Source organism: Pundamilia nyererei, unplaced genomic scaffold (genome assembly GCF_000239375.1).
Source record: "Pundamilia nyererei isolate P.nyererei 1_Seehausen unplaced genomic scaffold, PunNye1.0 scaffold00283, whole genome shotgun sequence".
Classification (NCBI taxonomy): Eukaryota; Metazoa; Chordata; class Actinopteri; order Cichliformes; family Cichlidae; genus Pundamilia; species Pundamilia nyererei.
In genome coordinates this window covers 225837-251379 of record NW_005187684.1, presented here as the reverse complement: position 1 = coordinate 251379, position 25543 = coordinate 225837, and the positions used below count along the sequence as shown (strand labels likewise).

Sequence of the window (25543 nt, the reverse complement as noted above, 5' to 3'; positions counted from 1 at the left end):
CTCTTCTCTTCTCTTCTCTTCTCTTCTCTTCTCTTCTCTTCTCTTCTCTTCTCTTCTCTTCTCTTCTCTTCTCTTCTCTTCTCTTCTCTCAGGGTAGCAAAGTAGCTGGCGCTCTGTGTTTCACTACTTTGACACTTTTGACTTTCTTCTTGTCTTATTATTCTTATGATGAAACTTTGAGCTCCCCATGACTGTTAATAATCTTTTTTTTCTTCCATGCCAATCAGACTCACAGTGTGCTGCACTGACCTGACATGTAGTTATATTTCTTGGGAGTTGTTCTTGCCAGGTTATGTGGAAGGTTGCAATGTAGGATTAAGAGGGGTTTCTGGTTACATCCTAAGTAAATTTCCCACTGAAGCATAAATCAGGCATCAAGCGACGGGTGACATGTAGCAGAGCATGCTTCCTGGACACAAGCTGGGGCCTGATCCCTGCAAGAAATCGCTGGGTCACCCAGAGTTAATTGAATGTTTTTAAATTTTTATTTTGAAAAACAAAAAGCATAGAAATTTGCACAACTGTGTTAAATATTTCCCCCATAAAGACGACATTTAAGGACCTCCCGTGTAACCTTAATGACAAGTTGTAACACTTCAGTATATGTGTATAAAGATGTGGTTTGACGGCCATTAGAATAGTTTCCGGGTTATTCCAAGTGTCACTACATTATGATGCAAACCCGATCATTTTGTTCTACAAGCACGCCTGAAATATGACAGACAGAAACCACTTGTGTCAGAAAAAAATTCAAGGGTTACTTTTGGTTGACTTTCAAAGGGTAAAGAGTTAAGTTAACATTGTAGGACCTACTGAAGCAGCCCACCACTGCACCAGCTGTTTATCTAACATGATACCATAGAGCTTTTTTTTGTCTCTTTTTTTCAAACCTGATTGCACATCCATTCCCTTCTAAGAGCTCTCACTCAATTTCTCTCCTTTGAGACTGATCGTGCTCCTTCACGCTAAGCTGAAGGATATAACGAATTATCAGTGGATCGATACCAACACTTACATCCTCTATGTCAGCCATCTGTCTGAGAGATGGTCAGCAACAGCTTTGTCTCTGCCCTGATGTACAGTGAACTGTGAAGACCGTTGTTACATTATTAAGACTGAACAGCACCACAATCACAACTTGATTTGGGGCTTTACTAAAATGGGCGAGCCACTCACTGTTTCATCATGCAGAACCCAGTCATTACATCTTGGTGGATGCTGCTGTGAGCAGAGGTTCTTAGGTTAACCTCTTTTCTCCTCTCCCATTTTGTTAGAATTAATGAAGTCGATGTGTAGCTTTAAAGTGCAAGGGAAGCATATGGCAAATGGCCTGATGTTGTCTGCAAAGCACACTGCACTGAGGTTGTTTGCATGAAGTCAGTGAGTTTAATGAAGTCAATTTTGCAAGGCACATAAAAGCAAATCGAGTAAGAAGTAAGAAGAAGTTCTTACTTTACCGAACAGTGCATCCTTGGTATGAATTCATTAAAGGTTTTATAATTTTCTCTAATAATGTATTTCAGATGCTGCTATATTTCTTTTAATTTGCTGCCCCAGATCTCGAGCTTGGATGTGAAGCAGAGGTGATATTCTTATAGTTTGTTTCTACCGGGATGCAGGTTTTTATCACAGTTTCGAAGAGAGCATTATGCTACCTGGTTTGCCTTAGGCCATAACAGAAGGTAACTGTAGCCACGAGTAGCCACTCGTGTCAATCATACTGGAGATGAACATGTCACCACTGCCTCTCCACAAAGCTTTTGTGACCCCATCAGGGATGGGCCTAGGGTGGAATAATTTCCCCTAACTAGAACAACCTCTGTAATCACTGATTACCACCTACAATCTTCTGTAATCAGCCACCTCCATCTTGCTACAAAGTGTGTGTGTGTGTGTGTGTGTGTGTGTGTGTGTGTCAGAAAGAGAGAAGAAGGGTGGGGGGGGCTGAACACATGCGTAGGTTGTTAACGAGGAGTTTTGTTGTAACCTTAAGAAAATGAGGGAAATGCAAGAGAGCAGGATGAAATATCACAGGCACATACAAAGGACTGAGTGACCTCCCTGACGCAGTCTCTTACTAGTAACTGAATAAATTAGTTTTACTGAAAAAAATACTTTTGGACTATTTTTCACTTTTATTGGACAGTGGGGCAGAATCACACCCAGGCTCCTGCAGCCTTTTGCCACATTAGTCCCATGCTCAACCGGGTAAGTTAAAGAAAGACCTTTATTTTTAATTTTTCTAACAACAAAGCCACCTCCGTGCTGGAATAAAAACTCTGTCAGGGCATATTGTTGCTTTACGCATATGCATCATTTCATAGGAAGTCTCTGGCACAATGCTGTTTGGAAGAGGCATCAAAATACAATAAAAATGTTAAGCCTCACCGTCGTGACGGTTTGAAGGAGAGCTTTGTATTTCAACACAGTAACACTGTAACTCAGTTTATCTATGAGATAAAGACACACTTATAGATGCTAGGAATAATACACAAAGCTAATTACCAGGTCGTGTTCAGGGAGCCAGCTGAGAGAGGGAGGGTGTATCTCCTCCTGGGTCAGTGATCTGTGTGAATTATAGATCACAGTTTTCATATCCTGGGTTTTGTAGCTGGGTCCATGTGAAACATTTGAAAGAGGGAGCAAGGAGGGGGCAGGATAACTGAGGAAGAATGGGGAGGACCACGGTGGATATACACGCTACCTAAAACATGTTGCATTCACTGCATATTTTAAAGTGTTCTGCAGCTGTTTGAGCTGCATAAACATCATTAACTGGTGAAAATGTGTTTAAAAGTTTGGATAGTTTCAGATGTGGTAAACCAAATTTTATTAATGTCTGGTAAAATGGCACATGTTATACAGCCTGGTGTCATACAGGGGCTCATCAGATGGCCTCCATTGTTAAGTCATGATCTTTAAAACAGTTTAAAACGCCCTGCACAGTTTTTTGACTGCTTTGTGTATTTATCAGCACCTAGTCGGAACTTTATGTATCTGTAAATTTTCTACTTTTGTACTTTAAGGATGCATAATGACTGTTCGCAGCATTAAATAGATCGGCAATTCTACGAAACAGTTGCTTTATGTACTGTTAGCATTGTAGCAGCTGACTTCTTGGTCGTATTTTTCCATCTGTACTTTTAGAATGGTCAATAAAAAAGGTTTATTTAGGTTGTTTCTCGGTTAACCTTGTTAACACATACATCAAGCACTAAAAGTAGAGTTGTTAGTGGCGTTGAAAAATAATGCAGTAGTTTTTATTCATCACTTAATTCTACAAAGGGAAAAAAAGGGCCAGTATTCATTGTCAGCACCCGCTGTATTTAAAACAGCAACATGTGTTTTTACTTTGAAGTGGCTAAAATTTAAAGGGACATTTTCAGTAAGGACACAAACGTGATCTCTTATAACAGCCTCATGTCACTGAAAATGTCCTGGAAAATGATTTCGTGAAAAAAGCTGAAAAAAACTCTGCCTGCAACTGTAATAGCATAAAAATATATTTGTTATACTGTTTACAGCCCCGGGGCCTCTTGTAGTGTTGCTGTATCTGTTCTGTGTGGCAGGTTTTCATAAATGGAGCTGAGCCATTGCTTTTGTTTTACACACTTCTGTGCATTGCTTTACACTAATCGTGATTTTCAATTTCATGTTTACATCGGTTAATTTGAATAAATGTAATTCTTTAGTGCAGCAATGACAGAAAAAATGGGGGAGAGAGGGAGAGATGTGGAATGGTGTGCCACAGAACTGTTAGGCCTTAAACGCCTTGGCCATTAAGGCACTCCATTTTCTCTGAAGTTATACTGGTGGCATGTTTTTGGATACCCAAATTGAGAATTTTTTGAATTCTGCACAGTGCCTTTAAAATTTCATACTTCATATTCTTGGTAGCTTGTGTGTCCCTACAACTCTCCAGTTTGTCAAATCTTATTTTCATGGTTTGCTTTGATGCAAACCTTTGCAAGTAGTGCCCAAATGTTACAGTTATGATCAGCGATCTTGCATACACGTTCATATGAGCTCATGCACTTTTCCATTTTATGTGAGATTGAAATCTGTCTTCATGTTAGGTTTATCAATGCTTAAAACTTACAACGACATAATATGGTAATATATATGTATGGGGTGACACGGTATCGACAAGGAAACAAATAAGCTTCTTGTTGTTTGTGACACATCCATTCATTTCCATCCAGTCTGTGGATAATGGCTCTGTTAATGATAACAACAATGGATTGCATTTATATAGCACTTTTCTAGGCACCCAAAGCGCTTTACAATTCCACTATTCATTCATTCACTGGTGCAGGCAAACCACAGTTGTAGCCACAGCTGCCTTGGGGCAGACTGACAGAAGCGATGCTGCCATATCGCGCCATCAGCCCCTCTGGCCAAGTAGGCGGTAGGGTAAAGTGTTTTGCCCAAGGACACAACGACCAGGACAGAGAGAGCTGGGGGCATCAAACTGGCAACCTTCCGGTTACAGATGAGCTTCCCAACCCCCTGAGTTGCCCTGACTTGTGTTAAATCTTGTGTCTGTTTTGTGTATGAACATTTGGATAATTGTGCTAAGGGCAGTTATATCTCAGCCTTCATCTATTATTTTGCCTCTACCGACCATCATAATTCTTATATCTTAGCTCATCCTTCTTGCAAATCTGCTGATTTATAAGGCACATGCATTTACATTTACCCAGAGGGAATTTCCTACCAATATTTTTTTTGTTTGCTATAAATGCTAGAACTCAGCTTGTCTAACTAAAGACAAAGCATGTTGAATATATCAAATAAATGGCAAGACTTTATCAGCATTTTCCAATTTTAAGACTAAATGTCCACAATTGACTCGCAACACCGTCATAAACTATTCAATAAAACTCATAAGATTCTCCTTTTTCATTTCTGTTTATTCAGATGTGTATCCCTCTTAAATAATTGAATCTCAGCGTGGTAGTCATTAATGTGTCATTGGCGCCTCCTGAATAAAACAGTAAGTACAAATTGGACCACAAGCCTAAATTCTGTAATCTGGTTGCTGTTTTACAGATAGTTGAGCTTTTATTGGATGCTTTTGAAAATCAGAACTAGCTGACTGGACTATTCTGCACACAGATACGGATGAGTTTGGCTCTTTCAGTGTATGCTTGCTTGTGTGCATGTGTGGAAGTCATTGACTATGATAATGGAAGTCAATACAGAGGCCTGTGTGATTCGCTGTCTCACAGGAGCGTTTGTCTTTGATTAGAGTGCAGCAGAGAATGGGTGAATGCACAGGAACCTTAATTGTCTTCCTGAATCACTGCACTGTGACTCCTGACAGTAAAGCTGACATGACCGACTGACTCCACTCTCTAGAGTACATGTGCAGTCAGTTATGGCCTGGTGTTCAATAGTCAGGTTTTCATGTATTATTCTGAAAAGGTTTTGGCCTTAAACATGTCTTAAGCAGTACATGAAAGCTGGCAGTTTTATTTCTTTGTCAGGCCCCAACGTTAGCAGCAAAAATAGAATTCAAATTCTGTCACCATCTCTTAAGTTTGCAGACTGAAGACATCTGGGTGAAGCAAATTGGTTCAGCTGTGTCCGGTTAGCTAATTAAGCTGAAGTTGCTCCATGAGTTGGTGGAAAATACTTTGGTTGACTTTGAAATGTTTCCAGGTGATTAGCTTTGACGCACCATAATCTCGCCGGGGCCTTTCTGTGGGGAGTTTGCATGTTCTCCCCATGTCTGCGTGGGTTATCTCCGGGTACATCAGATTCCTCCCACCAAAGACATGCAGTTAAGTTAATTGTCCATATGTGTAAATGTGAGAGTGAATAGTTGTCTATCTCTGCGTGGTGGCCCTGCAACAGGCTAGCAACCTGTCCGGGGTGTACCCCACCCCCCTATGGTAGCTGGGATAGGCTCCAGACTCCAGAGGATGGATGGATGGATGGATGGATGGATGGATATTTTTTTGATGCTTTCCTCCCTGGAGATCCAGTACCACCACTACCAGATTTTATCTATTCTTAAAATGCAGCCTGATGCTTTTTTCTTTTCATTTTTCTACTTTTAAGTTTGCCAGACATGGCACATTCATCAAATAGACTGCCTAGTACTACTATGTTTATGATTTATTGGGCTTTATTTTTGCTATAAAATATGTTAGAGCTGCAGCTGTGTATTTCTCCTTCTATATTCTGACTAAAACAGTTTCAAATATGGATGAATAAAAACACTTCCATGCATTTTCTTCTACTGGTCCAATTTAGGATCTTCAGGGCAATTGGGAACAAAACTCCCAACCAGCAAGTGGTAAGAGCCACAGTTTGCCCTCGATGGGTTACCAGGACCTAAATTACTTAATCATATGGTCAAATATTGGTACAGTAGAAATAATGAGGGTTAAAATTTTAGAAACATACTCTTATTAGTTTCGCTTTATTTTACATACATGTTTACATATACTGTAACCACTAGCCTTGGAAATAACTCTTCAATTTCTTATACTGACATGCTAATGTTCCCAACTTGGAGCGAAAATGAACTATTCATGTCAATCTTTTAGAATTTAGATTAATTTTTTGAGAGAGAAAGAGAACAAAGAAAAACCAAAACACTACCTTAAAGTCTTTAAATGCAAACTGTAACTTGCAGTAAACTAAAGTACAGCCTCATGCACACAGCTTGAAATCCAGAACTGACAGATGTGCTGCGACTCATTTTGAATGGACTGGCTTTTTTAAAATTTATTTAAAGCACACCCTCACGCCATTAAATAATTAAGTGGTCGCTGTGATAAGGTCATCAGAGTTAAAGCAGGAGTGCCAGTCTTATCTGAAACACTCAACTCCTTTGACAGTTTGCTGTGTTCACACTATCAGCGGAGCAGCTCAGGGACGCCTGCTTTGATGCGTTCACTAGGATGTCACTTGTCTTTTTTTTAGCTTCTGTCTTTGAAAATGTTTGATTGAGGTAAAAAAAATTAAAAACTTTTCCAAATTTTCCACATTCACAGGTCTGTCGTTTATTATTGGATTCTCATTTATTTTAAATATGCTTTTGTTCAAGGACTCATAGCCACTCATGACACAATTTAAAACAGCTCTGGGAAAGCTGAATACCAACAGACTGATGCACTTCATCTAAGGCGGCTGGTGTAAATCGGGTGGAACAGTATTGTAGTAGAACGGTGAATGATGCTGACAACTGATGACTTTATTGATCTCTCGCCTTTCTTGCTGCTATGCCTTTGTGTATTGCTAGAGAAGAAGAATATTGTTTCAGCGGCTTCGTGTCTTTGTCTGCTGAATCTGAACTGAAACAGTAGGAAGTAGGAAGTCACATTTTCGTGTCCCTATGGGGCTACAAGATTTCCATAATTCAACATTTCCTTTAAGGCACAAGTGCTTCTTAAATTCTAAAAGTAAAAGCTTTATTTATATATATCATTTACAGTAATTAGCACACACAGCAGAATAGCATCACACAGTAGTGGCCGTTTGTGAAAGACAACGCTTGTCTCAAAGTTTCAGTGACACCAACCTTTCCTTTTTCACTGCAGCTGCAACACACTACATCCACAAAGTCAAATAATCAACTGTCTGTATAGACGTCTCAAGTCGTTCATTATCCAATAATCCATTACCAGCTGTCATGTTCTCCAAATACAGTGCACTAGTCTGTTTTTACTTGTTATTTTTGCCTCCCTATCTGCTGTCTGTCCACTGCGAGAAGCAAATCAACCATTAAATGAATGCAAGGAAGAAGCAAAATAAGATTTGAGCTGAAAAGTCTCTTCAGGATAGTAACGGACAGGAAGGCTGCAGTGCTGCGCTGTGATGTGTGAAGGACATGATGAAAGGGGAAGAAAACATTGACTTCACAGACATTTTGATGTTACATCTTTTGACAGAACAACTCAAATTATATATGACACACGCTGTCAATCCTTTTTTTTTCTCTCCAGGTGTATGAGAGGGGAACCAACGTGGAGCAATTTGTTACCCGTTTCCTGCTGAAGGAGTCAGCCAATCAGATCCAGTCTCTCCTGAGCTCTGTGGAGAGTGCCGTGGATGCCATTGATGAGCAGCACAGCCAATCAGGGTGAGCCAATGAGGGGATCGCTGGCTGTTATGTGTGAAATTGGGAATGTGCACATGTGTGTTTGTTCGTGACTGTGCACATGTGTCACGGTATTATGTGTAAAACTCAGATTGTCAGCGGCTGTAATGGGAACCAGGCAGTGTTTCAAGCACAAATCGTCTTTGGTTAAAACATCTGTCACTCTTGCACGCACACACAGAAACCAATTTTCATCTCCTTCATCACATTTTCATCACCTTCTATCTCACCTTCATTCCTCTTTTGTATCACTCGTGCGTAAGCCAATTCTCCAAATCCAAGGCATTTTATTGTTTTTTTGTCTTCTATTCTCCGTTCCTCCTCCTCACTTTTTTATCTAATTCTCTTTTCCCCCTTCCCTCCTCTCCATCCTTCTCCATCTCTCTATTTTTCAGTCATCTACCTGCCAAAGTGAGTCCACGGATGTCAGGGAAGCACTACGAAAACACTGTCCCTGACTATCCCCCTAATAACAGAGTCAGCGCCAGGGAGGCTGTCAGGACCATCAATACTGCTTCAGGTGACAACTGCAAACACACACACTAAAGCACACGCTGAAGATTGCATGATTAGAGGCCATCCTTCATGTAATTAGCTTCACATCCCATCCTTTTAGCAAGGTTACAGCGTTCTGACTGAGCAGAAATCAAACTCTAACTGTTACTCATCAATTTTACTGCACACACACTTATCTTTATGTAATTTATGCTCCATTGTAAAACACCTAAATCAGCCACCTGCACAGGTCTGATGCAGCTTCCCCGTAGTGGAAAGGGCAGCGTAGAGAAATTCTCATGGAAATGAGGGAACGGGTTTTTGAGGAGTCAAGAGCTGAACTAAAAGCAGCGGAGGAAGATGGCGAATAAAGAAAGCGATGGCTAAGGAAGAAAAGAGAGAACATGGGGAGTTTATTTTTTTCAGCATATCCCACAAGGTGTTACAATTTAAGGATAAGAGTGTGTTAGTCCACTCAGCACTTGACTGTCTGGTGATTTTCTATATGAGGATGTGCAAGAGCACTAAAAGTTCCTTTTTTCTCTCTCTTTTACTCTGTTGGTCTTTCTCTCTGTGTCATCCTTCACCAGCTGGTAGTTAGCGCAACACTGTACCCTCACTTTGACACTTTGTACCCTTCAAACAAATTGCTTTTCCAAAAAGTGACACCTCACATTTTTTTCAATATGGTTTTTGTACTTTAGTCTAATTACTTTGGAATTTATTCGTTGAGACATGTACTTAAAAGTCAGGCATTTTCTTTAGTGAATGGACCCTGAAATACAATTGACTCATGGACTGCTAACAAAACTTTATGTAATGTCTGAACACTGAACTCTTGTGGTTCATTGACGTTATTCTGGCGTATTATGCCAGAGATCCAGCTGAAAGGGAGCTGGATCTCTGGCATAATACGCCCCGATGATTTTGCATAATCCTCCGAAATCAACAACAGTGGAAGTGGTGCCACTTTCTGTTGTCCAACCTTTGTCTTAAATCTAAAAGCACAACATCTACCTTGAAACAAATGTGTGAAATGTCTGCCTTGCCAGTGAAATGATGTGAATTTTAGAGATCTACTGCTTCACTATCAGATCTAGAGAGCCTGTTATTCACAGGCCATGCCTGCAGCAGACTCTGTGCTCATGTTGCTGTCACTGAGTGAGCCACTGACACCTCCTGCAAACTTGCATAAAGTCATTCACATAAAGTGAGGTTCTGATGGTCTTTATCACCACTGGGTATTGTTAAATGTCCTTCCTTCTGCTGGGCACTGCCCTGGTCATTCTGAGCACATGCAACTCCTGTTAACAGTGCCATAAACCACAGAAATCTCCCAGCATCCCAATCCAGTTATGATGCTGATATGTGCAGAAGCACTCCTTTAGACAGGGACTTCCTAAATTCAGGGACTAATTTATCCTTTTTCAGGTATTACGCTTGAATGTTTAATAGTGATTTATTATTCCTTTGCACATCCTCACCATCCCTTTTGTCGAGTTGTCCTCCATCACTTCATTGATATCTTTTTTGATTTTCTTTTCAAACCTTTTTAACCATTTCTTGCCAGTGCGGTAGTTGCCCAGAGTTGTTTTGTTGTCAGAGCAGCTTCGTTCATTCGTTCACTCCCAGACTTTTCATATGTGATTCTCAGTGACCTAAATTTTCAGAATTCATGATGGAAATTATTACAGTGTCCCAAACTGCCCGTGCAAGGTTATAATCTAATGACACCAGTCTGTATGTATCTGACCTTAATTATCTGTCACTAGCAATGTGAGCAGCTGCCACAAAAAGTTAGGTTTTGTATCGCCAGGGAAGTGTGCAAATATTAGACTTCTTCACCTCCCTCTGTGTGAAATCGTGGTGAACCTTTAATGCAAGTGCACACTTGAGAGGTTGCAGCTGTTTCTATTTCGGTATATTGCAGTTTATGCCAGATGGTTTCCAAGCTGAGCTTCACATGTTACAGAGCCAAATGTGCAGAGGTTAAATGTCCCTTGTCTGATGATTGGTCGTTCCAGCACCATCGCTGCATTGTCACAATCAAAGCTCTTCTGACTTCCTCCATAAAGCGAGAAACAGACTATCATCCTACACGTGTTCCTTACCCCCCACGCTTTGGCAGAATGCAACAACAGAGTGTTCTCATTGTCAGGCTTCATCTTTTCTGATGGGAAAGTACTGGCAAAATGACATTGTCTGTTTAGACTCCGTACATGGATGTGCCTCATTTTTCCTCACAAATAGATATGTGATGCCAGCCTCCACATGTTACAAATGACTCGTCCTTTGCCTTGCAGTATATTTCCGAATCATACAAAGTGCCTGCCTAGCTTCTTCATCTTCTACAAATGTGATTTCAGTGCATGGATGGGTGCCATTCATGGTTTCTTTAGTTTCATGTCACTGGAGGACGATGATTTCCTGCATGGCTTGTGAGCAGAGAGGCTCTTTGTCTGATTGTACGAGGTCATCATTTGCCAAGTTCTCTATCCACTCTGATAGTCCTGAAGAACATCCACCACCTTCCATTTGTCTTCTGCTCAATTCTGACAGTTACAACCAAGAGTCATGTCCTCTAGTAGCATCTTTAACAGGTATCCAATACCAGTCCCATTGACTCTAGGCTCCCAATTTGAATTTTGCATTCATCATATAACTGCCTCAGTGCACCAACACTGGATGAGTGAGATTCACTAGCTTTGACACATGCGCATTTCCAATGAGAACCTTCTTTCTAAATCTACTCTGGAGTATCTGAACTGCAGAATCGTAATCATTGTCTGTTTGAGTGAGCCCTGCCGCTATTTTTCCAGATGTATTCGGGTAATTTTCTTGATACTGCAAAGGGAATTACTGCTATCTCACAGTGGCTCCAAAACAAGAAGAGACCCTACGCTTGAAACGAGACATTTTCTCTAGTCAATGTAAACCAGAAATACACATATTTCACAGGCTTAACTAGTTTCTTGTGTTTAGAAAGTAATATCTTTACATTGCTAGATAACTTATAAGAGCATTATGGGTAGTGAAGTCCTTGTAATCTAACGTAAGGCAATTATTAGTGCATTAATTCACAAATAAACTCATTCATTTACTTTTTTCACAGCTCTTTTAATTGGATTATTAACCTGTTAATGATTCTTGTGAAAGAAAATACAGATTATATAAACATATATATTTGATTAAAGTAGTCATAACAGTGTCATCACAAATATTCACAGGGAAGAGTGAAAAAACTGATAAGTGGAGGCTCAGGTGAGAGGAAACCCTCAAAGGAGGGAGACAACCATATTATACACGAGCTCAAGCTGACTCAAAGGCGGGGATCTGACAGATGACAAGATAAAAGTCAGTAATCTCTGTTTTAATGTACAGAGCAGGAATGCGGCCCATGAAGCAAACATGGCAGCAAGTGACAGGCGAAAGAAAGACATGAAATCCAAACAATGCCTAATACTATCAAAAAACTGTCAGGAGGGCATGCACAAGAAATACCCCAAAGCAAAATAAAACTCTAGAATATGAAAGATTAAAGACAGTTTGGTAAATATGAAAAGCCACAGGGGAGGTGTATGTGAAGATGAAAGGATATTTCAGAAAAGGCAGGAGCATTAACAAAGAGGACGTGAAGCTGAAAAGGGTACAAGATGACCTGGGTTTACAAAATAAAAAATAATTCATTGTATGGGTTATTTGATATATTTAGAAATTATCAGTGTTAGTCGAAGTTCAACACTGTTACCTCAAGGTCTTTATGTCATTTTAATGACATACAGTAAAATTACAGTACCCTCTACAGTTGTTTACAGATGTTCGTCCTCTTTAAGAAGCTGTTGCAGTGAGAGTGTTGTCTCAGCTCAAATGTTTTGTTGATTTATTGACTTGAAAATTTGAATTAGTTTCTGATATCTTCAATTTGGTTAAATCTGACAGACAATTGTGAAGATGTCAAAGCCATTACTGATTTATTTTGTTATCAGTGTAAGAGAGAATGATCTGCTGGGGTTTAACTAAATGTTGCGTGGCGATCACATAATATTAGTCTGTGACGGGGGACTCTGCTGTTAGGAGTAGCTTGACTTGTCTCCTTAACTGGTCACACAGTATGAAAAATGTTCACTGTCACAGCATGTGGCTGATGTCATAAACAGTGCTCCAGTTTTGTGTGGCATGGCCCATTTTGGCTCAGACTTGAACATAAAACAAAAATTAAGCCTATATGAGTTTGTTGCCATGACAGGTTTTTGAGATTTAGTACCCCCTCTGCTGCAGTTAGGTGAGAAGAGTGCTGCTAATGGCTACCTTGGTGTCAGTAAATCTGTGTGTTTCAATGGGATGCCACAGACATACATACAGATATGGAGAGCTGCAGTCAGACTATGAGACAGAGCGCTGATTTGTGTTGACACAGCTTTGTCATTCTGCCAAAGTTTGTTTACCTTGTGGCTCAAGAAATTCTTCCTCATGCATGATACACACAGTGTTACAGCTACTTTTTGCATTAGTCAGGGTAACGTGTTGGTACTCCCGGCCCACAGAAATGTTAATAGACGTGTTGCACTGTAGCAGTGGATATCAACTACTGTTGTTGTTTGGAGTCTCAGATTGTACAGTAGGTAATGTTAAAGCATCGTTGATAGTGGTATTTTTTTTTCTTGTTCTTCTTTCTTGTTTTCCTTTTTAAACTGATGCCTTTTTCATCATATTGTAGCATTAAATAAAAAACGTGATACCATTTTCAACATTTTCAAGCTCTAAGCTAGTTGAAAGCTAGTTGTTAGTGTATTAGATGTGTTATTATGTGGATGCCCAAGGACTGTAAATGTAACTTTACTAGTAGCTAAATCATCTGCAATATATCTATTTTTCTTTGTGTGAGAAAAAGTGTGTCTGTTAAGCTAAAGGGTTCAACTAAAATGAAATGTGAAATCGCCTGGAGGTTTTTTCTCCTTTGCTCAGGAGTTTCTTAAATATCCCTGCAATCACGCCATCGCTGTTAAGCTTCAAGCTGGTAAACTGTTGATTAAGATTCTGTGTAGGACAAAAAGGGGTTATTTTTATTGAGTTGTATAAATTCTTCTTAAGAACTCACTCTTGGATATTTGGTCATTAACCCTGATGCAAGTGCAGATATTTTTGTACACACTATGGGGAAGAGATGACACAGATCATTGACAGTGGCATATTCAGTGTGCTGCTGGATGCTGGATAATAAAGCAGCATCTGGTGGATGTTGCATATGATGTGTATGTATAATACAGTGATTCAGTCAAGGAAAACAAACTTTATCCAAAAAATCGAAAACTTACAAAACAAGCTGTAAATTAAAAAGATTGCAGCCACTTTAACACTAAATGGAAGGTAAGCACAGGCACTTACTACTCATTAATGTGACTCTGTACCTTTGTGTAAAAGAGAAAACTTACTAATGTCATTAGTAACAACTTGTGATTAAAAACCGTCTTTGGTAAATCGGTGGAGCATCGTAGTTCATGAAGAGAGTCTGCACCAAAAGCAAAAATCTGCTGAATTTCATCTCAGCTTTGTTTCTTTTTTGCTTGCTCACAGTGAACGTTTAAAGCCCATCAAAGTGCATATTATATATTTTTTCTTTTTTTTTTTTTTGCTCATTTGATAGAAAAAAAAACATTTAGTGCCGAGTAATCTCTGAAGAGTTTTATCCAAAAAGTTTTTGTCTTTAAGGATTAGCTTTTGTATCATTCTTTGTACACGATACACTTCTTCAGTGAGGATACAGTCCACTTTACTGGCACTGTTTAGTGTTATTATTCTTAGTTATGTAAACTGCATTCAACACAACTTTTTTTTTTGCATCTATCTGCAAAAAAAAGTGTAATTATTGTTGCTTCAGCTTTTCTGTTTCTCTTGTTTTTACCAAGGTAACCAAGTGCATAAAAAGTAGTTGGATAGTTTTACACGGATGACAGTAAAAAGAAATTTTAAAAAAAGTTTTTCAGTTCAAGTTCTTCATAGAAGAAAAATCAATTTGAGACTTTCACAAAGGTGACAGCACGAACTGTCTGTTTTTCAGTTCTTCCACTTTGTGAATCCAAGCAGCTGTCATCTGTCGGAGTGTGTCCTGGGATATGTTGGGAACAGAAAAGGCCACTGAACAGCATGATGCAGTCACAGGCCTGGAAATATTTGTGCTGAAAATTTAACAGAAAAATGAAGTTTTCTGTGCTAGATCATACTGACTTGGTACAAACTGGTCACGTTCTGGGCATCATCTGCGGAGCTCTTGCTCTGAACTAAAACCTCATTTGTGAACGTCTGTTATAGCACTGCTGGGTCGCCTTGCTTCAGGCCAAAACAGCACCTAGCAAACAGTCAGACACATGGTGGGCGACGAGCTCAACGTCAAACTAAATGATAGCTCATTTTCTTGGTGGTGTAAAAAGGCACATTAAACTTGTGCTCATGTCCAACTATGAGCATCATCAGTTTGTATTTCAGCAGCTCCATTAACAGCTATTCAATAGCAGAATGGCTGGTTACAAGTGTTTGTTACACAGTCCCATATTTTCAGGAGCCTAAATGTCACTTCATGGGTTTCCATGGGACTGTGCGTTTCCACCTCCTGATGCTTGGTCAGACATCGCCTGAAGGGTCTGGCAGTAAAGGTCGTACCTGCATCTGTCTTAAGATGTTGTTTTGGGTCTTTCTGCCCACTTTTTACTTTTATCTTCTTTAGGTGAAGTACATCCACAATGGAGTTGAAAGCAGGAGACTGATTTGGTTGTTTCAGAATATTCCACTTCCTGACCTTGAAAAAGTCCCTGTTCATTTTCACAGTATGTTTTGGCTTAGTTTCCACCTATAGTCTGAGGCACTTTTCACTCAGTTTTGCATGCGTGGCTGAATTTGAGCTATTTCCATCTTCTGTCACGTCATCAATAATCACTGACACAGCACCACTGCATGCCGTGCATAACAGTGCCCCCAGTGTTCACAGGTGAAGTTGTATGGATCAGATTGTGACCTTTCTCCAAACTCTGTCTCTGTGTAATTCTGTTGCAGGTTAGTTTTATCTGTCCAAACGACACTGTTTGCCTTTTTTGAGATATTTTTATGGCATTCTCTAATCTTTTGCTTTTCTCTTTTTTTTTTTGTAGTGAAATGTGTTGAACCCTTCTGTATTTTTCTGAAAGTCTGTTCTTACTTTATCTCTGATGGATTTGTTTGTCACTGGTCAGGCTAAAAACTGAGTGTTTCACCCAAATTGAAAGTGCTTTGATCAAATGTTGTCATGCAAGTGACTATGGCTACGTCCACACGTACACAGGTATTTTTGAAAACGCTGCTTTTTCTGCCTTTCATCCACATGTAAACGCCATTTTGGGTTACTGAAGGGTTACTTAGATTTTTAAAAACTCCTGCCAGGGTGGAGATTTTCAAAAACTCAGTGTTCGCTTTTACGTGTGGATGAGGAAAACGGACATTTAGTCATGCAACGTCAAAGGTGTGAGTCTTTTTTGACGTCACACTGTGCACCACGTTGTTTATATGAGATAAATTTCTACAATGGTGGATATAGACAAAATACTGTTGCTATTAATCTTACTATCTGCAGTTTTTACATGCTTACATATACACACGCAGTTATTTTCCCTCCATTTAGAAAGACAGAGGCATCATAGTGAACTTCGGACGTGGCTTCTACATTCAGCACAGACGCTTTCAAACTCAAATCCCGACGCCAACGTCATCGTCGGTTTTGAAAAAATTTTTTTTCTAAAATTAAATTTATGCATGCCGTATTCATTTTGTCCATTGCTAAGTTATGAGTCTACACCAGCCATATATTTTACAGCGCTGTGACTTATAATTATGAATTACTCAGACTAATTTAAAATTTTCAGTTTCTTTCCTTATTGAATAAACTCTGGCCAAGAGAGCTAATGAGACAAATCCAAAATGTTGCCTTTAATTATTAACATTTGAAATGATGAAGGCACTTGAAAAGCAATACAAACTTGACTTGCCTTCAAGAAAAACACAAAACGTTTTCAGATGTACAGTCGAATGGGAGGCAGGCCCCTCTGTTATGAAACCAGCTCCCAGTTTGGATTCGGGAGACAGACACCCTCTCTGCTTTAAATTAGGCTTAAAACTTGCCTTAGCTCTGAGTCAAGTGACCTTGAATCCTTCCTTAGTTACACTGGAATAGCTAGCTTTGGGAGTTTTTCTTCTTCATTCATTTTTTTTTCACTCGCTATGTGTTTAAACACCACTCTGCATTTAGTCATTAGTTATTATTAATCTCTGGCTCTCTTCAATAGCGTGTCTCTTCCTCCCATCGTCCCTATTTAGTTATGGCAGATACCTCTCCGCGAGCTTGGTTCTGCTGGGGTTTCTTCCTGTTAAAAGGGAGTTTTTCCTTTCCACTGTCACCAGAGTTCTTGCTCATCATCTGATTGCGGGAGCTCTCTATTATTGTAGGGTCTTTACCCTGCAGTGTAAAGCTCCTTGAGGCGACTGTTGTTGTGATTTGTTGCTATATAAATAAAAATGAATTGACTTGAATCGAGGTCTACACATAAAGTGTATAATTATTAGAGATGGACCGATCCGATATTACGTATCGGTATCGGTCCGATACTGACCTAAATTACTGGATCGGATATCGGAGAAAAATTAAAAATGTAATCCGATCCATTAAATATCACGAAAGCACCTCACAAAACTTGCAACACGCCGTAACTCGCCTCAGAACGTTAGCACGTCGGAGCAGTATGCATCACGTGATAGAGCGGCTGTGGCATGCGGGACCTGTCGGTGGTCTGGATAGCATGTGGAGCTTCGCTAGCAACCCGGCATTTCATCTCCAACAAAGTTATCCCGAGAGAAGTAAAGCAAGTGTGTAAGTCCATCTCTGTAAAGCATTCCTGCGTTAAGCTTAACAAGTCTTGCTGCTACTTCAATCATGAAACTGCTTAATGATCAGCTGATCGGCTTTTCTGTCGAGTCCGTCTCTCTTGTTTGTTTTTGGCCCACTTTGCACCAGAAAGAGGAAACCAGCGGCTGAACAACAGCAGCACGTTTAAGCTTGATAAGCTGTTGTTAGAATTTATTTAATATTACTTTCTACTCGAGGATCCTTTTCTACGTAGCTGACGCTGGTAACTGCAGGGGCGGATCTAGCAAAGTTTAGCCAGGGGGGCCGATAGGGCATTAACAGGGAAAAGGGGGCACAAAGACATACTTTTCTTTCTTATTCTCATTTAAAATGTCTAGCTTTTAATAAATAATTATCTGACACCCAAAGTTTTAATTTGATGTAAAAGGAATAGAAGTCAATTACTGTATATAGTGACTATTAAGTCTAATATATATACCCTAGTAAGCTATAGTACTTTTTCCTTTGGGAAAGTACCATCTGTGCAGTCTGCAATTTTGTTGAAGAAAGATGTTGAATCTATTTAATATTTCTTGAAAAAGAATTGATTTCTGTGCATTTTTTTTCACACTGCATCAAATTAAGGTTGATTACGTTGATTAAGCATCATGAGGTGGAGCGTGAGGGGTGGTTCCCTATTTTTTATTTATTTATTTTTGTTGTTGCTGGGAGTTGGAACCCTATTAGTTAGGTTGCTTAATATTTACGCTAAGTACTCTTTAAAATACCAGAATAGGGAGGATGGTGTAGGTTTAAGTTTATTAGATTGATCAGTATTGCTGAACTATGAAATATTTTTTTGCATACAGGTATAACAGAAAAGCTTTAGTGTAGTTGTTGTTTTAAACTTAAGTATGAACTTATACAAAATGCAGCAAGATATTTAAAAAAAACAGTTTTGTTGATTAAAAAACACTATATCGGATTCATATCGGTATCGGCAGATATCCAAATTTATGATATCGGTATCGGTATCAGACATAAAAAAGTGGTATCGTGCCATCTCTAATAATTATATTGTAACTCGAATATGTTTTCGGAAACTAAAATTTTGTCAGTGTTCAAGTGCATGTGAACATGCTTGTACATCAGTATACCCTGTCCCCTTTTAATATTTACTTGTTGGATGGATCCTGACTCCTAAACCAAAGCAAAGGTATAAAGTCAACCTTTCATACTCCTTTTCAGTCTTTCATCTACCTCATCACGCCATCGCTTTTCCTATTTTCTCACTCTTCTCCCCCACATCCACCTTTTCTTCTGTGCTGTGGGCTGCAAAGCAGCACTGACAGCTTAGGTCCTTGATGTCAGCAGTGCTTTGTCTTCAGTCAGGACAAGGCGATTGATTAATGACTCCCAACTCCTTTCTCCTCCACCTGTATATGGGTGCCAGAGTGGCCATAATTCCTTCTTCACCTTCTCCTTCTTCCCTGACATTCAGTGCGTTAAAATCGGCAGCTTGTAAATATAAACAGCCGGTGCCATTTGTTAACAGACCTGAAAGTTGTATTGTCGTTACTTCACTGTATTAATGATCTCCCTCTCTCCTGTATCCATACGTAGGGTGTTTATTATCAAGTGTTGGGGGGAAAAAAACCTTTGAACAGTAAATAAAATTAGAGAAATTATGTTCTCAGTGGTTTTCCCATAGTCATAGTAAAGTTGTTTTGTGGCTCTTTTTATTGCCGTAATAGCACTTCTATAATGACACAATCCCACAGAACTGGTCTGAGAGTCATTGCTAAATGACAGGCAGGCAGGGGAAGCAGAAAGGAAATAAAAAGCAGTGAGTGGGAGATGAGTGGAACAAAAAATAAAGACTGAGAAAAGGAGTAAGACGGAGAGGAGAATGAGGAGCTAAATATATCCTCCAACTTAAAGTTAAGCAGCTCATGCTATGTTGTAGCTGCTGCAGTGCTTCAGTGCATTTTCTGCTCTAAGTGCACCGCCACTTTAGTGAAGAGAGTTAATTGCAAATGAACTGCAGTTTATTGTTCAGTGCTTTTTCAGGCACACTCAGAATCAAGTGTGTCTTTGTGTGTCTGCATCACATACGGCTATTCACTGTAAGAGCGTGTCTTAGCTTGAGGAAAACATAGATTCTGCCCTTGCACAGAGATTTTGCTGCAAGTCTTAAGTGACCCTTAATCATGCCCTGCAGCTCTTACAGGGAGTTTAGATTCCAGCGAGATTTTGCATTTGAGCTTTCCCTATCAGGAAAATCAGTTTTTACGTTTGGATGATGTTTCTGCAGTGTGAACTTTCCCACAACAAAAAAAGGGACCAGTTTAACTTTATAAATCATTTAAGACTCTGTAAAGACAAAATTACTGTAAATTCTCAATAATACTGCAATATTTTTGCTCAACCACACAGAGAGATTAGTGAATGGTGGACGGTGGTTGCAGTATTTCCATGTAGCCAAAGTAGTATAGTTGCGTTTACTGATAATGTAGTTTCAGGTAAGCTACTGTATCTTTTTTCTCTTTGTCTATATAGAAAATGATACCACAATTTTTCATAACTACGTGTGTTTTTGCTAATCTAAATGGACTTGGCTGTTTCATTTTATGCTGGGGTTTTTTTCTATCAGATATGCAGCTGCACTCCCTTTATTTGTGCATATCCAGCTGCTCTAAACATTATGTAACTGTGATTGGTGGATGTTTTGCATTCTGCTATGATAGATGTCTTTAGAAATATGAAACACACTAGCTGGCAATTTATGCCTGTAAAATATAGTGTGAACATGAATTTTCACACTGATTGCATCTGATGCCATCATTTCCTTAGTTTTTTACTGTCACAGTAATTGTAGTAGAAGTATTACGCACTGTTGACTATTATGGTACGATAAGCATTAAATATCGATTGTTCCAAACCACTGGGAAGATGGAATTCATACTTGAAAATATGTCCAGCACTGATAACGATGGAAACGGTCTTTGAGTGGATGGAAGATGGCGAGTGAGCCAGTGTGAGGAGGGCAGAAGAATAGCCCTCAGTTCTTTTTTTATGTAGATGTACTAAATGTTGGCACACTGGACACATTTGGACAAAGTTTGCCTTTATTCAGTCCAGTTTTCTCATTTTCTGTGTGGCATTCCTAACAGCTCACCCTATGAAGGAGTAGGTATTATGTAATTTTAATAAAATACTATTTAATATGACAAAGCTGACCCACATATGGAAACTGATTACTTTGACCCCACTGTGTTTACAGCCTGTCTTTGTGTTGCTCTTTCATATTTTTTGTTGCTTTTAAGTAAACTTGAATCTCTCATTTGTTTTAGGCAAAGCAGTGCATTCAGAATTCATCTGTGACTATGGAACTACACAAGCTCACACAGTCAACATGCAACAACATGAGTTGTTGAGTTTACCTGTGTTCCTTATAGAACACAATAGGAACTTGTGAAAGATGAAAGATGAGTATAGGGTGCTTTCTATGGCTTCTTGTAAAGAAAAGAAGTCACAAGAAATAGATATAGACTTTATTAATCCCACACTGGGGAAATGCAGGTGCTACAGTAGCACCAGGGTCAGGAAGAAAAAGTGAATTAGAGTGCTCATGGTTTCCACAGTCTCATGCAGGGGAGGGCGGGTGTTGCCCATCATGGACATTCGCTTGGCTAACATCCTCTTCTCACCCACCCCCTCTATGAGGCCTAGAGCACTGACCAGGACAGAACTGGCCCTCTTAACCAGTCTATTAAGCTGTTACCTGTCCCTCTTCATGCTGTCACCTCCCCGGTAGGCAAATGCATAAAAGATTGCAGAAGCCATCACCATGTTATAAAAGGCCCTCACTAATGTCCTGCACACCACTAAAGAGCCTCCATCAGCCAGCCCAGGAGATGGTGCTGACTTTGGCTCTTTTCTGTACAGAGCTTGAGTTTTATCTGACCAGCTGAACACTCAGGAGTTTGTACATGTCCATGACCACGATGTCTAAACCATGGATGTTCACAGGTGGATTTCTTTAGAATGATGCACACACACACACACACACACACACACACACACACACACACACACACACACACACACACACACACACACACACACACATATATAAAATAAACTTTTTATATAATACAAAGTGTTAAAAACATTTTAAGTTCATCTACTCAGACATAATGGCAATTTTCTGTGATTCATGTGCACTCTCTCTTCACACTCGCTGTGGCACAGAATAGAAAGTTAAATTGGGCGAATGTGGACTAACTCAAATCCGGTTTAATTGAGTAGAAAGTCAATAGAGACCCCCCACCTCACCCCACCCTGTTCCAAAATTTGAAGGTTGTAATTCCTCACACACATCTATAATTGAGCTGGCCACTTATTTTCTAAGTCCATCAAAATGACCACTGGGCTTTTATCTCCAACTGTCTCCATGGCTACAGACTATGGTTTAGTTGGTGTGTGTGTGTGTGTGTGTGTGTGTGTGTGTGGGTGTGTGTGTGTGTGTGTGTGTGTGTGTGTGTGTGTGTGTGTGTGTGTGTTTAGGGTGGAGGGAGGTAGCTCCTAATTGACTGGCTGTTAAATCTTTTAATGAAGAGTGGACAGCTCGCTCTCCAATTAGCAGTGAGGGGGCCATCAGGGGATGAAAGAGGCCAGCAGTGAGGGGGAGGAGTAGGAGGAATCAGGGAAGGAAGAAGATAGTGGTTAAGAGTAGGAATGAACTGAGGGAGGTGGTGTATTTGGCAAAAGTGGGTTAAATGAGAAGGAAACAATTTTTTCCCCCAGCATTCGTTCTCTGATTTCAGATCATATGAATACACATAAATAAGCAGTCATCCTCAATGGAGATACTGAGAAAAAAAAGGAATAGTCCAGTTGCTCTCTGCACATTTAACTATAAAAGATCTTATGTTAACCATTTTAACCTTACAACACTGCAAACATAAGCAATGGCTCTGGGATACATAATTGCCATACACACATAAGCACATCACAGCGAAGAGGAAAAGCTCAACACTGTGACTATCATGCACGCTCCACTGGGTCAGAAGTGATAGGACATGCTGGGTTGTTTTATAGCACAGAGGAAGAAATTACATGCTGGAACTCAAACAGAGATAGGGACATAAAAATTCATGCATGTAAAAGACACAATGCAAATAATGTGGAAAACAACAAATATACAGTAAGGTGCATAAGTATTTGGACACGTATACAACTTTTGTGCAGACTTTCAGCTTTTATTCAAGAGGTTTAACAAAATTATGGCATGAAGAGTTAAAGAATGACAGGAAGAATTTTTTTTCAAATTCTTATAAAACTTAATAAAGTAATAGTAAAATCTTCTGATCTGACACCCAGATTAACAGGTCTTTACTGTTTCATATAAAGATGGATGCATTGAAGTATGGCATCACCCAGTGGGTTGCTTTGGAACCCTTTAATAAAATATAATATTTTGTATTCATATTTGATTTGGTAAATGACTTAAGTTTTGTGAATTAATTGAAACGAATGCACAAAGGGTTAGGTATGGTGCCATTAAAAAATATTGCAGTCACTGATAATGAGCAAGTATCAAAACAAATGATGGATATGCTCTTCTACCCCAGTGTCGGGCTTTCTTGCTGAGGAGTGAACATTTTGCACACAAAGAGAAATATTATCTTAAAGCCAAAGCTAATTTGGTGGAACCTTGTGTGGCTGGGCATCTTAAAGTCACACTGGAATAAGAGCCAATTAAACAGAGCCCCTCAAAGGAGCCAGCTTCCCATTTCTTTACTGTCTTTGAACAGGCCAAGTTCCTTCCGATAAACAGATATAATTGCCTATTTATCAGCCTTTTTGAAACTCTCAGATTATATGAAATATTCATTCACAGTGATAGTGAAAAGTGAGAGGTGTGAAAGGAAGAGCACACGGTGTAGCATAGGGTGGTATGATTCTGTGTACTGTACAGTACTTGCTCTGTGAAGCTGGGCTTTTTTCTTTTTTGTACTTACTACTGTTTGACATACGCACAGTGTCATGAAAAAGTTTTTGCCCCCTTCCTGATTCCTTAGTTTTTTACATATTTGGTAGATTCAAATGTTTAAGATCATTAAACAAATTTTAACATTGGACAAAGATAATCCGAGTAAATATGAAATGCTGTTTTTAAATGAGGGGGAAAGCAATTCAAACCTGCTTGGATCTGTGTGAAAAAAAAGTAATTGTTTAATTATACATTAACTTTGATGAATCAAGTTTTCTGGAAAGCTGAGTCCAGTTATTATTATTAGCCACTCCCAGGTCTGATTGCTGCCAGACTGATTGAGTCAAAAATCACTTAAAGCCAAATGAGCTCAAAAAACAACACTGTCATGGTTTGCTGTGTTGCAGGCAGGATGTAGGACCCAAATGCAGGACTCGTACACGGGAAGTAAACTCAAAACGGCAGCTTTATTGCTGGAAAAAAAAACTCTTACACTAATACAGAAAACAAAACCAAAAACAAGAAACTAGAAACATGAAACATGAAACTCAAACCAAAAACCTAAGAAACTAAGAAAACTTAGTTCCTATGTGGCTCTGTGAACAGAGAACTAGGAAATACCGGGATCATGAAGGAAACACACACAGAGAGGGTGCATGACACAACAACAGACAGAAGAAAACACAGGCCTCAATATACAAGGGAGTAACAAGAGAATGGGAAACAGGAGAGAAACACAGCTGGGACTAATCAAACATAATGAGACAAAGAGGAAGCAAAACTGAATACACTGAACACGGGAAAAGGAACTATCAAAATAAAACAGGAAACATGAGACCGTCACAAAGACACAGACTTGACACTGTGACATGGAGACATGACTGACTAGGGGAACAGAGAGGCCATGAACCATTGAGACAAGAGTAACTAAATGTAGAACACAGGGAAGGCACCGTGACAGAAATCTAAAGACTAGAAACGAAGCGTATAACACGTGGAGACGACTAGGGGGAACACGATAACACTAAATCAAAGAATATTAATCCAGGACCTGAAACACAAATACTGGGTTGCAGACCCCGTACTGTGACAAACACTTGAATCTGACAATCTAAAGAAACAGATGAGAAGTCATTGATAGCTATCAGTCTGGAAATAGTTACAGAGCAATTTCTAAGGCTTTTTCATTTTCTAGTAACTGAGAAAACTTGGAATAATGGTGAAGACTCCCATCTCTGCAGGACCTGTACACCTCCAGGACACTGGGGCGTGCAGCTCGGATCACAGCTGACCCTTCTCACCCTGGACACAGTCTGTTTGACCTGCTCCCCTCAGGCAGGAGGCTCCGGTCCATTCGTACCAGAACCTCTCGCCATAAGAACAGTTTCTTCCCCTCTGCTGTCGGACACATGAACAATAACCGTATGACTGTTCGCACCACTAACACATGACCCTACGCTGTGTTCACTGCATCATTCCATGTTTGGCACTGATCACCACCTGCACTCATGTATATATCTTTCTACGTAGCACTTTAATTCTTATTTTTATTTTTTCATGTCTATTTAAGCGGAATTTATGACAGTATGTTTGCACTGAAGCACCGCAGCAATTTCCTAATGTTGTAAACCTGCTCAACATTTGGCAATAAAACCCTTTCTGATTCTGATTCTGAACCTTCCCACGAGTGGCCGGCCGACCAAAATTACTTCAACAGTGTATCAACAGGTCATCCAGAAGGACACAGAAGAACCCAGAACAGAATTCCAAGGAGAAACTCACCATTGACCGAAAGAACACAAAGGCTCGTTGCCAAAAAAAATCTCGATGATCTTCAAGTAAAATAGTTTTTGCTCAAGCACTAGTGATGTGGAATACCACTGATTTTCTTTCCGATCCGATACCAAGTAATATTCAGGGTGGTATCAACGATACTGATCCGATACCGATACTTTGTACAAAACCTTATTTTGTTTATTGTATCTCAAATTATAGCATCATAATGATTACAGGACATCAGATTACTTGTTCTTATCACTTAATAATGCAGAGTTCATCACATAGAAATAAA

General features: G+C 39.6%; 1 protein-coding gene across 1 annotated transcript in view; it reads left to right on the top strand.

Moving 5' to 3' along the window:
- The window catches only part of necab2 (N-terminal EF-hand calcium binding protein 2), a 131719-nt gene that overhangs the window by 57667 nt on the left and 48509 nt on the right, over nucleotides 1-25543 (top strand). The window contains exons 6-7 of the mRNA XM_005750644.1: nucleotides 7959-8095; nucleotides 8509-8633. Of these exons, the coding sequence (XP_005750701.1) occupies nucleotides 7959-8095; nucleotides 8509-8633 (262 nt within the window). The remainder of the gene's footprint in view (nucleotides 1-7958; nucleotides 8096-8508; nucleotides 8634-25543) is intronic.